At 40.5% G+C, this 12,586-nt stretch overlaps 1 protein-coding gene across 2 annotated transcripts in view; it reads left to right on the top strand.

The window, feature by feature from the left end:
* The window catches only part of strn (striatin, calmodulin binding protein), an 88,174-nt gene that overhangs the window by 46,807 nt on the left and 28,781 nt on the right, over window positions 1–12,586 (top strand). For both annotated transcript variants that reach the window (XM_055635136.1, XM_055635135.1), the window contains exon 2: window positions 2,040–2,143. In XM_055635136.1, coding sequence (XP_055491111.1) covers window positions 2,040–2,143 — 104 coding nt within the window. The remainder of the gene's footprint in view (window positions 1–2,039; window positions 2,144–12,586) is intronic.

The following is a 12,586-nucleotide window of genomic DNA, read 5'->3' as shown; positions in this document are numbered from 1 at the left end:
TGACTCTGCTTGGTCCTAGTCAGCGCTTCCACACCTCAAAAAATAAATTTCCTGAAATATAATTCCAAATTACCTGGAATTTTATGGTATTTCCCAGCCCGGTAAGCCTTCCCCAACTGCGCATGCGTGACTGCCGCCTCAACTGTGCACGCGCGGATACCGGGCCCACTGCACATGCGCAGGGAGACGGTGTCCCTACCGCGTCACCGGCGCCATTTTCAATTGTAATGCGGCTGACGGTCCTCCCCCAACTGCGCAGGCGTGGTAGGTCGTAAATATACAGGTACATACTTTTTTCCTGCAAATCATCCCTCGGGCCTGATTGGACCCTTTGCCGTATCCCCGCGCATGCACAGTGGGCCCGGATTCCGGCAGTCGTACATGCGCAGTTGGGGAAGGCTTACCAGGCCAGGAAATGTCCCAAAATTATTTAATTTCCCTAAAATTATCCGGAGTCTTCCCCTTCCCCCTCTTTTAATCAGGTTACACGACCACACACCTGCCAGTTAAAATTCCCCGCATTATTATGGATCACAATTTCTACGAATTACGATATATAAAACTATGTAGGCTCACACAAAATGTGAATGGTAGTCTTCACAAAATATATGCAAACATTTTCTGAGATTTCACGAAATTCCCGGCCCTCCTCGTTTGGATCCCGGGCCCCCTTTTGGACTCCAGGCCCGGCCCCTGCACGCCCCTCTCATAGGCCCTGTGTATACGTACGCGCATACGTGAACAAAATACTGTGTGACATGTACCTTTGTTAGGTTCCTAAAAATGGGCTCAACAAATTGATGTTATTTACAATCCCTTCATGACCCCCGGAAAAAACCCCAAACGACCCCCATGGGGGTCGCGACCCCCAGGTTAAGAACCACTGGTTTAATGGCTAATTCAATTTAGTATTAATGAAAATGGAAAAAACAAATCTGAAAAAACAACATAAATTGCTGCAAATACTCAACAAGTTAGGCAGCATATGTGGGAAAAGAAACGATTAATGTATCAGGTCTGGGACCTTCGCAATAGCGCAGCGGTAGAGTTGCTGCTTTACAGCGCTTGCAGTGCCAGAGACCCAGGTTCGATCCTGACTACTGGTGCTGTTTGTAAGGAGTTTGTATGTTCTCTCCGTTACCGCAGAGAACATTGGTTTCCTCCCACACTCCAAAGACATATAGGTTTGTAGGTTATTTGGCTTAGTATACGTGTAAATTGTCCCTAGTGTGTGTAGGACAGTGTTAGTGTGTGGGGATCGCTGGTTGGTGTGGACTCTTTCTGCACTGTATCTCTTAATTAAACTAAACTAAACCTTCCATCATATTCTGTGCATTAACTTTGGGCCCAGTATGCAACTTTCATTCCATGTATGTTTATGAAGTGTTAACTATTATGAATTTCATCCTGCCTTTCTCACCTTAAGAAAGCGGGTCAATGAGGAAAGTGTAATGACATCTTATGAATAATGGCAACACTTTAGAACAAAATAACCTTCCACCACTAAAAGGAAAATTTCCTAAATTTTGGTGATACCTTCGAACCAAAATACTACTGCTATAGTGAATGGAGATATTCAATTGAAGTGATTTGAAATTTAAAACTGGAATTTTCAACTTTTACTCTCTGGATTTGAGCTATTTTACATTTATTTGAAACATATGTATATGGCATCTTTAATGAATAAATACACCTGAATACCTGGCCATTGTGCCAGAGAGTAGGCATGGATGCCTTTATAATTCCTTGAGTCATAAGCTGAAGGGAAATAGGAAGTTTGTAGATATTTTAGGTGGTACATTTATGATAAAGGCCAGGTCTCAGAAGGACCCTAATGTGATATAGCTTAAGATTTAATGTGATTTATAATCATTCTTTAATTGCTTATATTTTCCAACTGTATTAATGTAACTTGTTCAAAAAATGTATTTCAATCTTCTGGTGAAAAACTTGCGTTGCTTAGAAATTTAGAAAGATGCTAAGTTGCACCCCAAACCTCAAATTTAGATTGTTAATGCTCTTCTGTTCTTTTCTTTTAGGCACAGATTTCTTTCTTGCAAGGAGAGAGAAAAGGCCAGGAGAACTTGAAGAAGGATTTAGTCAGAAGAATTAAAATGCTTGAATATGCTTTAAAGCAAGAAAGGTGTGCTTTAAAAAAATATTTGTGCTGTAATCCAAATATTTTTAACATATGTACTCATATAAAAATAAATACAACAGTTTAAACTAAATTTCACACAATGTTTGCAATTTGGTGAGGAATAGTAGATAATTATTTTGTAATTATCTTTTTAAAGGTTTGTGCAATGCTTTGTGTTCTACGGTTGCAGTTTAATGTAAAATCTACTTTACAACTTTTGAAATTATTTACTGTGCTATTTATGACCCCTTTATTGAAACGGTCTGCAAGTCAATTTTGTAATATTTGAAAGACAATTGATTAAACGTTATTTTGGTACAGCTGACAATCACTTGGGCCTCACACACAATTCTGCATATTGTCGAGGCTGTTGTATATCCCTGGAGTTCAAGTTATATTATCAAAAATTAGTATCCTTTCTTAGGAGGTGGTGATCATTGATAAGGTTGGCGCAATTTTTTTCCAATTCGGGTTGTTCAAGAATGTAGTTGTATTACTGCTATCATCTGGAAAACTCACCACAAGGATGTAGAATGGGGAAATCTAAGATTTTGATCCCAGGGGGTTGTACAACAAATATATCTCAGTCAGGATGATGACGAACTTAATGAAGAACATGGTACCTCTGTGCATCTCTGTTCATTTTTATAACACTTTTGGAACTTGACATTTTTTTGAGGATTTTGTAGACTATTCATGTTGCAATTACAGTGTATCATTGTTGGAAGTTTAAAATGATTCGGCTGATAAATAAAACTAACTGCTTTATTCTCGGAGAGTTGTTGGCAGAACCAACCACCCATATTAATGGAGAGCCTTCCATGATATGTGACCAGATTGTAATAAGTGGTAAAGTGGCTAACAAAACCAGAAGATTAATGAACCAATGTGATTGTTGAGGTAAAACACTCAGCAGTTCAGGCAAGAGAAATAATTAATGGTCCAGATGGAAGACCATTTGTTATAAATGGCAAAGGGCAAAACAAGATATAGTGCTGACTCTGAAATTGGGTACAAATTGAAGGAAATCTCGTCAAATGCAATGTGCTGTGGGGAAAGTAGTAAATGCACTGTAGTAAAAAGAATCGAAAGGCATTATTATCTAAATCGAACGAAACTGCAAATGGTTGAAGTACAGAGAGATCTTGGAGTGCTTCTGCAGTTCTTGGAGTTCTTAAGAAAAACCGCATATTGGCTTTTATTGCGTAATTTAGAAATAGGAAAGTTTTGTCACAATTGTGCAAGGTTGGTGAGGTCGCAACTGGAGTACTATGCACAGTTTTAATCTCATTACCCAAGAAAGAATATTGTAGCATTGGAGGAAGTCCTAAAGAGATTCACCAACCTAAATCCTGGGCGAGGATTGTTCTAATAAAATAGCTAAACCGGTTAGGGCTGTATTCTTTGGAGTTTGGAATAATGTGGATCTTATTGAAACATATGAGGGTGCTGTCAGTACAGAGTTTTACGTTCTCCCTGTGACCACGTGAGTTTTCTCCAGGTGATCCACACTCCAAAAACGTACAGGTTTCTAGGTTAATTTGATTCAGTAAAGTTGTAAAATTTTCCATGGTGTGGGATAGTGTTAGCATACGGGGTGATCGCTGGTCAGCGTGGACCCGGTGGACCAAAGGCCTGTTTCCATGCTGTATGTCCATAATAAAGTAAAAATATTATTAAAAGGGTTTGGAAATAAGTAGGCAGTCATTTAAAATGTAGATTTTTTTTCTCATAGAGCCTAGTGAATCACGTAAGCTTTCTATCCAAAGAGTTGTATAAGCAAGCACATTGGAAATATTTAAAATAGCAATGTTACAAAATTTTGAGATTTAAAAAATCAAGTCTGCAATTTATCCCATCAGATAAAGCATAACAATAAGTTTAATTTGACACCAAATTCACTTTCATATCTCAAGTATTAAAAAAGTTATGACCATTTTCATACTCGGAAATTAGCATCTTGTTCCCTATTGATTTTCAATGGGCATTACAAAAAAGCTGTGATCTTAGATAGTCAAAAGCACATTTCTTAAGGAAAGATTAACATTTTTAAATAGCCTAAGTGTCCAAAGATTATTCACAAATAATTCACAATATAACATGATTTTTATATCTAATTTACATTAATTTATAGGCCAAATGGAAGGAATTTAGTCTTCAATTGCTGTAAATAAATGCCCATTTAAATCGGTTTTCTAGTGGGTTCATGTGGAACGCGCAGGTTTAGAATGTTGACAAGTGCCCTCAAGTGCCGAGAAAAATACTGGGGGATATAAAAAGCCCAAAATGAGCTACTCGCTATAGAAAATTATAATTATAGGGTTATATACATGCCCCATTTAATGTAAAAATAAGGTACATACCTTTAATTGTTTGCTTTATAAAACCCTGGGGCTGCCAGAGCTTGCGGAATGAACGAGAGCTTTTAAATTTATTATATCTACTCTTCGAGGCCTATAAAACTAATAATAGCTTTTGGGACCGGGTCTTGCAGCGATTCTCCGTTAATGATTTACTAGGCTGAACATCTGCGATTGGAACAGCCTAGTAAAAATCGGGTTTTAAACCCGCCCCCTCCAAACAGCTCCAAAATCACACACAAGGGGAGGGGCAGATGCTCAGCCACGATTCAGGTACGTTTTGTAACATACCTATTTAAAATAGAGGTAAATACAAATTTGAAATATTAAAGACTGGGAACTTGGTGAAGAGGAGGAGTTGAGGTTTGGTGTAGATCAGCTATGATCATATTGAGTGGTGGGGCAGGTTAGAAGGACCAAGTTCCATTTTCTGGCTCTTTTAAATTGAAGAAAATGTAGGGGAACTGCCACTTAAAACTACACTTACTTTTTCTCTTTATCAGTTCCGATGAAGCGCTCTGTGATCCAAAGCATTACCTTTCCTCGTCCCACAAAAGCTGCCTGACCTGTTGAGTGATTCTAGTGCTTCCTGCTTTTATTTGAGATTTTCAGCATCTGCTGGGGTTTTTTTTCTGATAGATGAGGACTGGAGTTAACTTATTTAATTTTAAGAGGCTTTCTTTTCTGGTTACTTTAAGTTAGCAAGATCTGTACATGTTCTTTGTTATCTCATATGAAAATCCACCAAATTATAACTATATCCAGTACTTCTAGGGATAGCACTCATGATATTTGATGAATAAAATTCCATATTGACAATGGCCTTTAAATCAAGTTTTTCACTCCTTTTAATAATCATGTTTTAATTGGATATGTCTGTTCATCCACTCCCCCCCAGGAGAAACAAGCTGTACTATGATATAATTAAGAAGATTAAAAACATATTTGTTCAACTTTTATAGTATACATTTTCTATTATGGAATATTTTAAGTACTTGACTCAAGCATCATCTGGTCTAGTCTGAATTCATCCAGATCATGCAACTGATTAACCTTGGTAATTATTCAGACACCAGTTCAGATATAACATTACGGTTTTTGTAATGATTGTCTTATCATTGTAATTATCTTATCTTTGTACTGAGTACTCCTATCTTAATTTTACTCTAATGAGAACTATAAGACCGTTTTTTTCCTATAACAAACCAGTACATTTCAAATTAAAAACAAGGAACTGCACATGCTGGTTTAGAAAAAAACACACACAAAGTGCTCGAGTAATTCGGGGTCAGACAGCATGTCTGGAGAACATGGATAGGTTTTGAGTCGGGTCTCTTCAGACTCAAGAACAAGTACATTTCAAAGCCCCGTGGACACAAATCACAGTTTACAATTTTACTGTCACTGAAGAAATAGTCAAATTCCACAGCACCACCTCATAATAAATTAATTTAATAAACTTACAGAACTCCTGATTACCTTAAAAAAATAATTAATTAACATAGAAACATCGAAAATAGGTGCAGGAGTAAGTCATTCGGCCCTTCGAGCCTGCACTGCCATTCAATATGATCATGGCTGATCATCCAACTCAGTATCCTGTACCTGCCTTCTCTCCATAACCCCTGATCCCTTTAGCCACAAGGGATACATCTAACTCCCTCTTAAATATAGCCAATGAACTGGCCTCAACTACCTTTCTGTGGCAGAGAATTCCACAGATTCACCACTGTGTGAAAAATGTTTTCCTCATCTCGGTCCTAAAAGATTTCCCCCTTATCCTTAAACTGTGACCCCCCTTGTTCTGGACTTCCCCAACATCGGGAACAATCTTCCTGCATCTAGCCTGTCCAACCCCTTAAGAATTTTGTAAGTTTCTATAAGATCCCCCCTCAATCTTCTAAATTCTAGTGAGTACAAACCGAGTCTATCCAGTCTTTCTTCATATGAAAGTCCTGACATCCCAGGAATCAGTCTGGTGAACCTTCTTTGTACTCCCTGTATGGCAAGAATGTCCTTCCTCAGATTAGGAGACCAAAACTGTACGCAATACTCCAGGTGTGGTCTCACCAAGACCCTGTACAACTGCAGTAGAACCTCCCTGCTCCTATACTCAAATCCTTTTGCTATGAATGCTAACATAGAAAAAACTCAGATGCACACTGAATGGACACTGGTTGAGCAACGTTTTTTTGTTTCCTCTGGGTATGTGAGTACTCAGGAAATAACAATAAAGGTATACTGATACTGATACTGATAACATACCATTCGCCTTCTTCACTGCCTGCTGCACCTGCATGCCTACTTTTAATGACTGATGTACCATGACACCCAGGTCTCGTTGCATCTCCCCCTTTCCTAATCGGCCACCATTCAGATAGTAGTCTACTTTCCTGTTTTTTGCTACCAAAGTGGATAACCTCACATTTATCCACATTATACTGCATCTGCCATGCATTTGCCCACTCACCCAGCCTATCCAAGTCACCTTGCAGCCTCCTTGCATCCTCCACACAGCTAACACTGCCCCACAGCTTCGTGTCATCCGCAAATTTGGAGATGTTGCATTCAATTCCCTCATCCAAATCATTAATATATATCGTAAATAGCTAGGGTCCCAGCACTGAGCCTTGTGGTACCCCACTAGTCACTGCCTGCCATTGTGAAAAGGACCCGTTTACTCCTACTCTTTGCTTCCTGTCTGCCACCCAGTTCTCTATCCACATCAATACTGAACCCCCAATACCGTGTGCTTTAAGTTTGTATACTAATCTCTTATGTGGGACCTTGTCGAAAGCCTTCTGAAAGTCCAGATATATCCAGATATAACTAGCTTCATGTTTTAGATATTGCATGTCTCAGAGAGGATTCTTCAATTCTTCTGGTTGGTTGAAGAGACCTTATTTCTTGCCAGTTGACAGATGTCATAATTCTCTTGTAGAGAGGATGCTGTACCAGATGAATTAGCAAATTTCTTGCAAAAATCATGGAGGCAAGTGTCAATGAACTGAGGCAAGTGCTGTGTAATGCAGCTGATTAGAAAATCTTTGAGGAAGATCAGACGTGCTTGTATATCTGCTAAAAAGCTTGGATATTTTGTTATTGCAGAATGGAATTCATTCACAGCTTTCTGTTTTCTATATTATGAAAATAACTTGGCTGGACTGAATAACAGATAATGGGTTTCAACAAATTTTCAAACAGATAGGAATAATGCAGTAATCTAAGACCAATTCACTTAATGTATGTGATGACAAAGATACTAGATTTTTTTTCAAAAATAGAAAGAAGCAAATTATTTGTAATGAGCAAATGCAAAATATATACATCTCTATAATTATAAAACTCTGATCTTGGATGCGTGTGTGTATAATCACATCTTCTCGAAAAAATGACTCGCTCACGGTAATTTTTTTACATATTCCGGTAGAGATTTATAGAGATAAAATCGCCTTATCTGAAAAATTCATGGCTTTATTTCTTGAGTTATTAATGAAATTGTCCACAAATGTGAAATAACTATATAAAAAAATGGTGTCTTTCGCTGATGACGTCACAATGGATCTGTTCCACGCGCTGCGAGTGAAGAACATGCTCTCGGGTCCATCTCAGCTCGGGTCCATCTCGGCTTGGGTCCTTCTCCCCCCCCCCCCCCCTCCTCCCCCCCCCCCTCCTCTCTCTTTCCCCCCACTCTCTCCCCCCCCTCTCCCCCCCCCTCCCCCCCACCTCTTCCCCTCTCTCCCTCCCCCTCCCTTCATCTCCACCCCTCCCCTCAGTCTCCCCTCTCTCTCTCTCCCCCTCCCTTCATCTCCACCCTTCCCCTCAGTCTCCCCTCTCTCTCTCTCCCCCTCCTCTCTGCCCCTCTCTCTGGCTCTGTCCCTCTCTATCTCTGCCCCTCTCTCCCTGCCCCTCTCTCTGTGTCTCTCTCTCTGTCTCTGCCGCTCACTCACGCTGTATCTGCCTCTCACTCTCTCTGTCTCTGCCCCCTCTCTCTCTGTCTCTGCCCCTTCTCTCTCTACCCCCCCCCATTCCCGCTCCCTCTCTAGACATACCTGTGAGTTGGGGGCTATGCGTGTGTGGTGGGGATGGGGTAAAAGGAGCGAATGAATAACATTAATATAATATCAAGGTGGGTGTTTAGTGTGTGTGGGTGTGTGTGATGCCGCAGGCTGCCCACCCGCCCCCCCGCAACCACGCGTTGAGCGGACGGGACCCAACGGGTCCCACTTGGTCTAGTGTATATTAAATATTGAAGGGTTTTTTCATTTGGTTTTCTGAATTTTGAAAGGGAAGGTCATATTGAACCAGTCTTATAATTCTTTGAAAACAAAATATGGGCAATACAATGATATGGTATGATTATATATGGAATTACCAAACACCTAGAACAAGAATGGACTTGGAAATTAATTTTATACATAGTGCAGCATTAGATGACTCATGTTAGTGAGAGGGGGGACTGCACACTGATTGACAGTCATGGATTGGCACGGTACAATTTTACCTTTTGTAGATTAGACAAATATGCAGTGTAATATGTGGCAATTAGTGTTCAATAATTTACTAATGTCAACTAAATATGAACCAAGTGACCAATATAAATGCATATACACAAATCATGTCACACGTTCATTGTCAAAAACAACGGCCACCATTCCTAAGCAACCCTTAAAAATATGTAGTTGGTAAAATGTCTTCCAATTTATCGTTAATCTCCGGACAGGGCAAAGAACAGTAAGAAAATATTGAAATTACTTAGTAAAGCATTGTGTAGGCAATGCTATAACATTTTTTTTTAAAGTCATAGATTGTACAATAAAGAAAGAGGCCCGTAGGCCCACCATGTCTAAGCCAACCTTTTTGTCAATCTCTACAAATCCCATTTTCCCATATTGGGACCATGTCCTATGCCTTGCCTATTTTAAGTATCTGTCTAAATGCCTCTTAAATGTGATAATTGTACCCGATTCACCCCTGTGCAATTTTTTCCAGATATCTAGCTTTTTTCCCTAAAAAGCTTACCTTCAACTTCATCCAGTCTCCACGTATTTTTGATATCTCTACCAAGGGAAAAGAAAATTGACGATCTACAGTGCATTCAGAAAGTATTCAGACCCCTTCACTTTTTCCACATTTTGTTACGTTACAGCCTTATTTATTATTTTTATCATCAAACTACACACAATACCCCGTAATAAAAAAGTGAAAACAAGTGTTTAGAAATGTTTACAAAGTAATTAAAAAATAAATAAATAACTGAAATATATTTACATAAGTATTCAGACCCTTTTACTCAGTACTTTGTTGAGGCACCTTTGGCAGCAATTACAGCCTCAAGTCTTCTTGGGTGACACTACAAGCTTGGCACACCTGTATTTAGGTAATTTCTCCCGTTCTTCCCTGCAGATCCTCTCAAGCTCTGTCAGGTTGGGTGGGGAGCGTCGATGCACAGCTATTTTCAAGTCTCTCCAGAGATGTTCGATGGGGTTCAAGTCCTGGCTCTGGCTGGGCCACTCAAGGACATTCACAGACTTGTCACGAACCCACTCCTGCGTTGTCTTGGCTGTGTGCTTAGGGTCATTGTCCTGTTTGAAGGTGAACATCCGCCCCACTCTGAGGTCCAGAACGCTGTGGAGCAGGTTTTCATCAAGGATCTCTCTGTACTTTGCTCCGTTCATCTTTCCCTCGATCCTGACTAGTTTCCCAGTTCCTGCAGCTGAAAAACATCCCCACAGCATGATGCTGCCACCACCATGCTTCACCGTAGGTATGGTATTGGCCAGGTGATGAGCGGTGCCTGGTTTTACTCCAGACGTTACGCTTGGCATTCAGGCCAAAGAGCTCAATCTTGGTTTCATCAGACCAGAGATTCTTGTTTCTCATGCCGTTTGGCAAACTCCAAGCGGGCTGTCGTGTGCCTTTTACTGAGGAGTGGCTTCCGTCTGGCCACTCTACCATAAAGGCCTGATGGGTGGAGTGCTGCAAATATAGTTGCCCTTCTGGAAGGTTCTTCCATCTCCACAGAGGAACTCTGGAGCTCTGTCAGAGTGACCATTGGGTTCTTGGTCACATCCTTGACCAAGGCCCTTCTCCCCTGATTGCTCAGTTTGGCCGGGTGACCAGCTCTATGAAGTGTCCTGGTGGTTCCAAAGTTTTTCCATTTAAGAATGACGGAGGCCACTGTGCTCTTCGGGACCTGCAATGCTGCAGAAATTGTTTTATACCCTTCCCCAGATCTGTGTCTCGACACAATTCCGTGTTGAAGGTCTACAGACAATGCCTTCGTCTTCATGGCTTGGTTTTTGCTCTGACATGCACTGTCAACTGAGGGACCTTATATATATAGGTGTGTACCTTTCCAAATCATGTCCAGTCAATTTAATTTACCACTGGTGGACTTCAATCAAGTTGTAGAAACATCTCCAGGATAATCAATGGAAACAGGATGAATCTAATCTCAATTTTGAGTGTCATAGCAAAGGGTCTGAATACTTATGTAAATGTGATATTTCAGTTTTTTCTTTTTAATTACTTTGCAAAGATTTCTAAACACTTGTTTTCGCTTCTTCATTCTGGGTGTAGATTGTGTGTAGATTGATGATAAAAAAATAATTAAATCAATTTTAAAATAAGGCTGTAACGTAACAAAATATGGAAAAAGTGAAGGGGTCTGAATACTTTCCGAATGCACTGTATCTCTCGCATGTTTCTGTCAGGTCACCCCTCGGATTCATTCACTCTGGGGAAAACAAACACAGTCTACCTAATCTTCCCCCAAAAGGAGTCATCCAATCCAGGCAACATCATGGCGAACCTCCTCTGTACGCTCCAGCACAATCACATTTTTCCTGCATCATGGTGACCAGAACTACACAAGTCAAGTCAAGTTTATTTGTCACATACACATACGAGATGTGCAGTGAAATGAAAGTGGCAATGCTCGCGGGCTTTTGTGCAAAAGACAAACAACCAAACAAACTATAAACACAATCATAACACACATATTCTTTTACATAATAAATAATGGAAGGAAAAACGTTCAGTAGAGTTAGTCCCTGGTGAGATAGGCGTTTACAGTCCGAATGGCCTCTGGGAAGAAACTCCTTCTCAACCTCTCCGTTCTCACCACATGGCAACGGAGGCGTTTGCCTGACCGTAGCAGCTGGAACAGTCCGTTGCAGGGGTGGAAGGGGTCTCTCATGATATTGTTGGCTCTGGAGTTGCACCTCCTGATGTGTAGTTCCTGCAGGGGGGCAAGTGAAGTTCCCATAGTGGGTTCGGCCGAACGCACTACTCTGCAGAGCCTTCTTGTCCTTGGCAGAGCAATTCCCAAACCAGATGGTAATGTTCCCGGACAAGATGCTTTCCACCGTCGCTGCGTAGAAGCACTGGAGGATCCTCGGAGACACTCTGAATTTCCTCAATTGCCTGAGGTAAAGGCGCTGCCTTGCCTTACTCACGAGTGCTGAGGCGTGTTATCCTGGCACCAGAGTGCTAGACCAGCCACCTCCCCCTTCTGGCTGTCCAATACTCCATGTGTCGCCTAACCAGTGTTTTGTAAAGTAGCAACATAAAATCCCAACTATTGTAAACTATGCTCTGACCTATGAATGCAAACATGTCTTATGGCTTCTTAATCATTCTAGCCACCTATGTTGCCACTTTTAAGGAACTGTAGACTTGGATTCCTCGGATTGTTTGTTCATTAACAGTTGTTGAAGCCATATTGCTTACTCTATATGTACTATCCCTGTTTGACTTCACAAAATACATCATCTTGCACTTGTCAGGTTTAAATCCTATCTGAAAAAGTTTAACCCAACTGATCTGTATCTGGCTGTAGTCTTAGACCATGCTCTTCGCTATTCACAATCCCACCAGTTTTCATGTCACCGCAAGCTTGCTTATCATTCTTCCTATTTTCTTCAAAGTTTCCCATCTGGTACAGGATTCAAAATGTCAAAAAGGATGTTCTTGAGAATTATTGGATGTGTAATGCTTTACCTTGCTTAAATATCATGTAATTGCAGTATGGAATTCATTTATAACATTCTACAGTTTCCTGTTTTGTTTTTCCCTGAAAATG

Source organism: Leucoraja erinacea, chromosome 5, assembly GCF_028641065.1.
Source record: "Leucoraja erinacea ecotype New England chromosome 5, Leri_hhj_1, whole genome shotgun sequence".
In the NCBI taxonomy this organism is placed as follows: Eukaryota; Metazoa; Chordata; class Chondrichthyes; order Rajiformes; family Rajidae; genus Leucoraja; species Leucoraja erinaceus.
The sequence above is the reverse complement of the archived record's forward strand: the minus strand, read 5'-3'. Positions and strand labels throughout refer to the sequence as shown.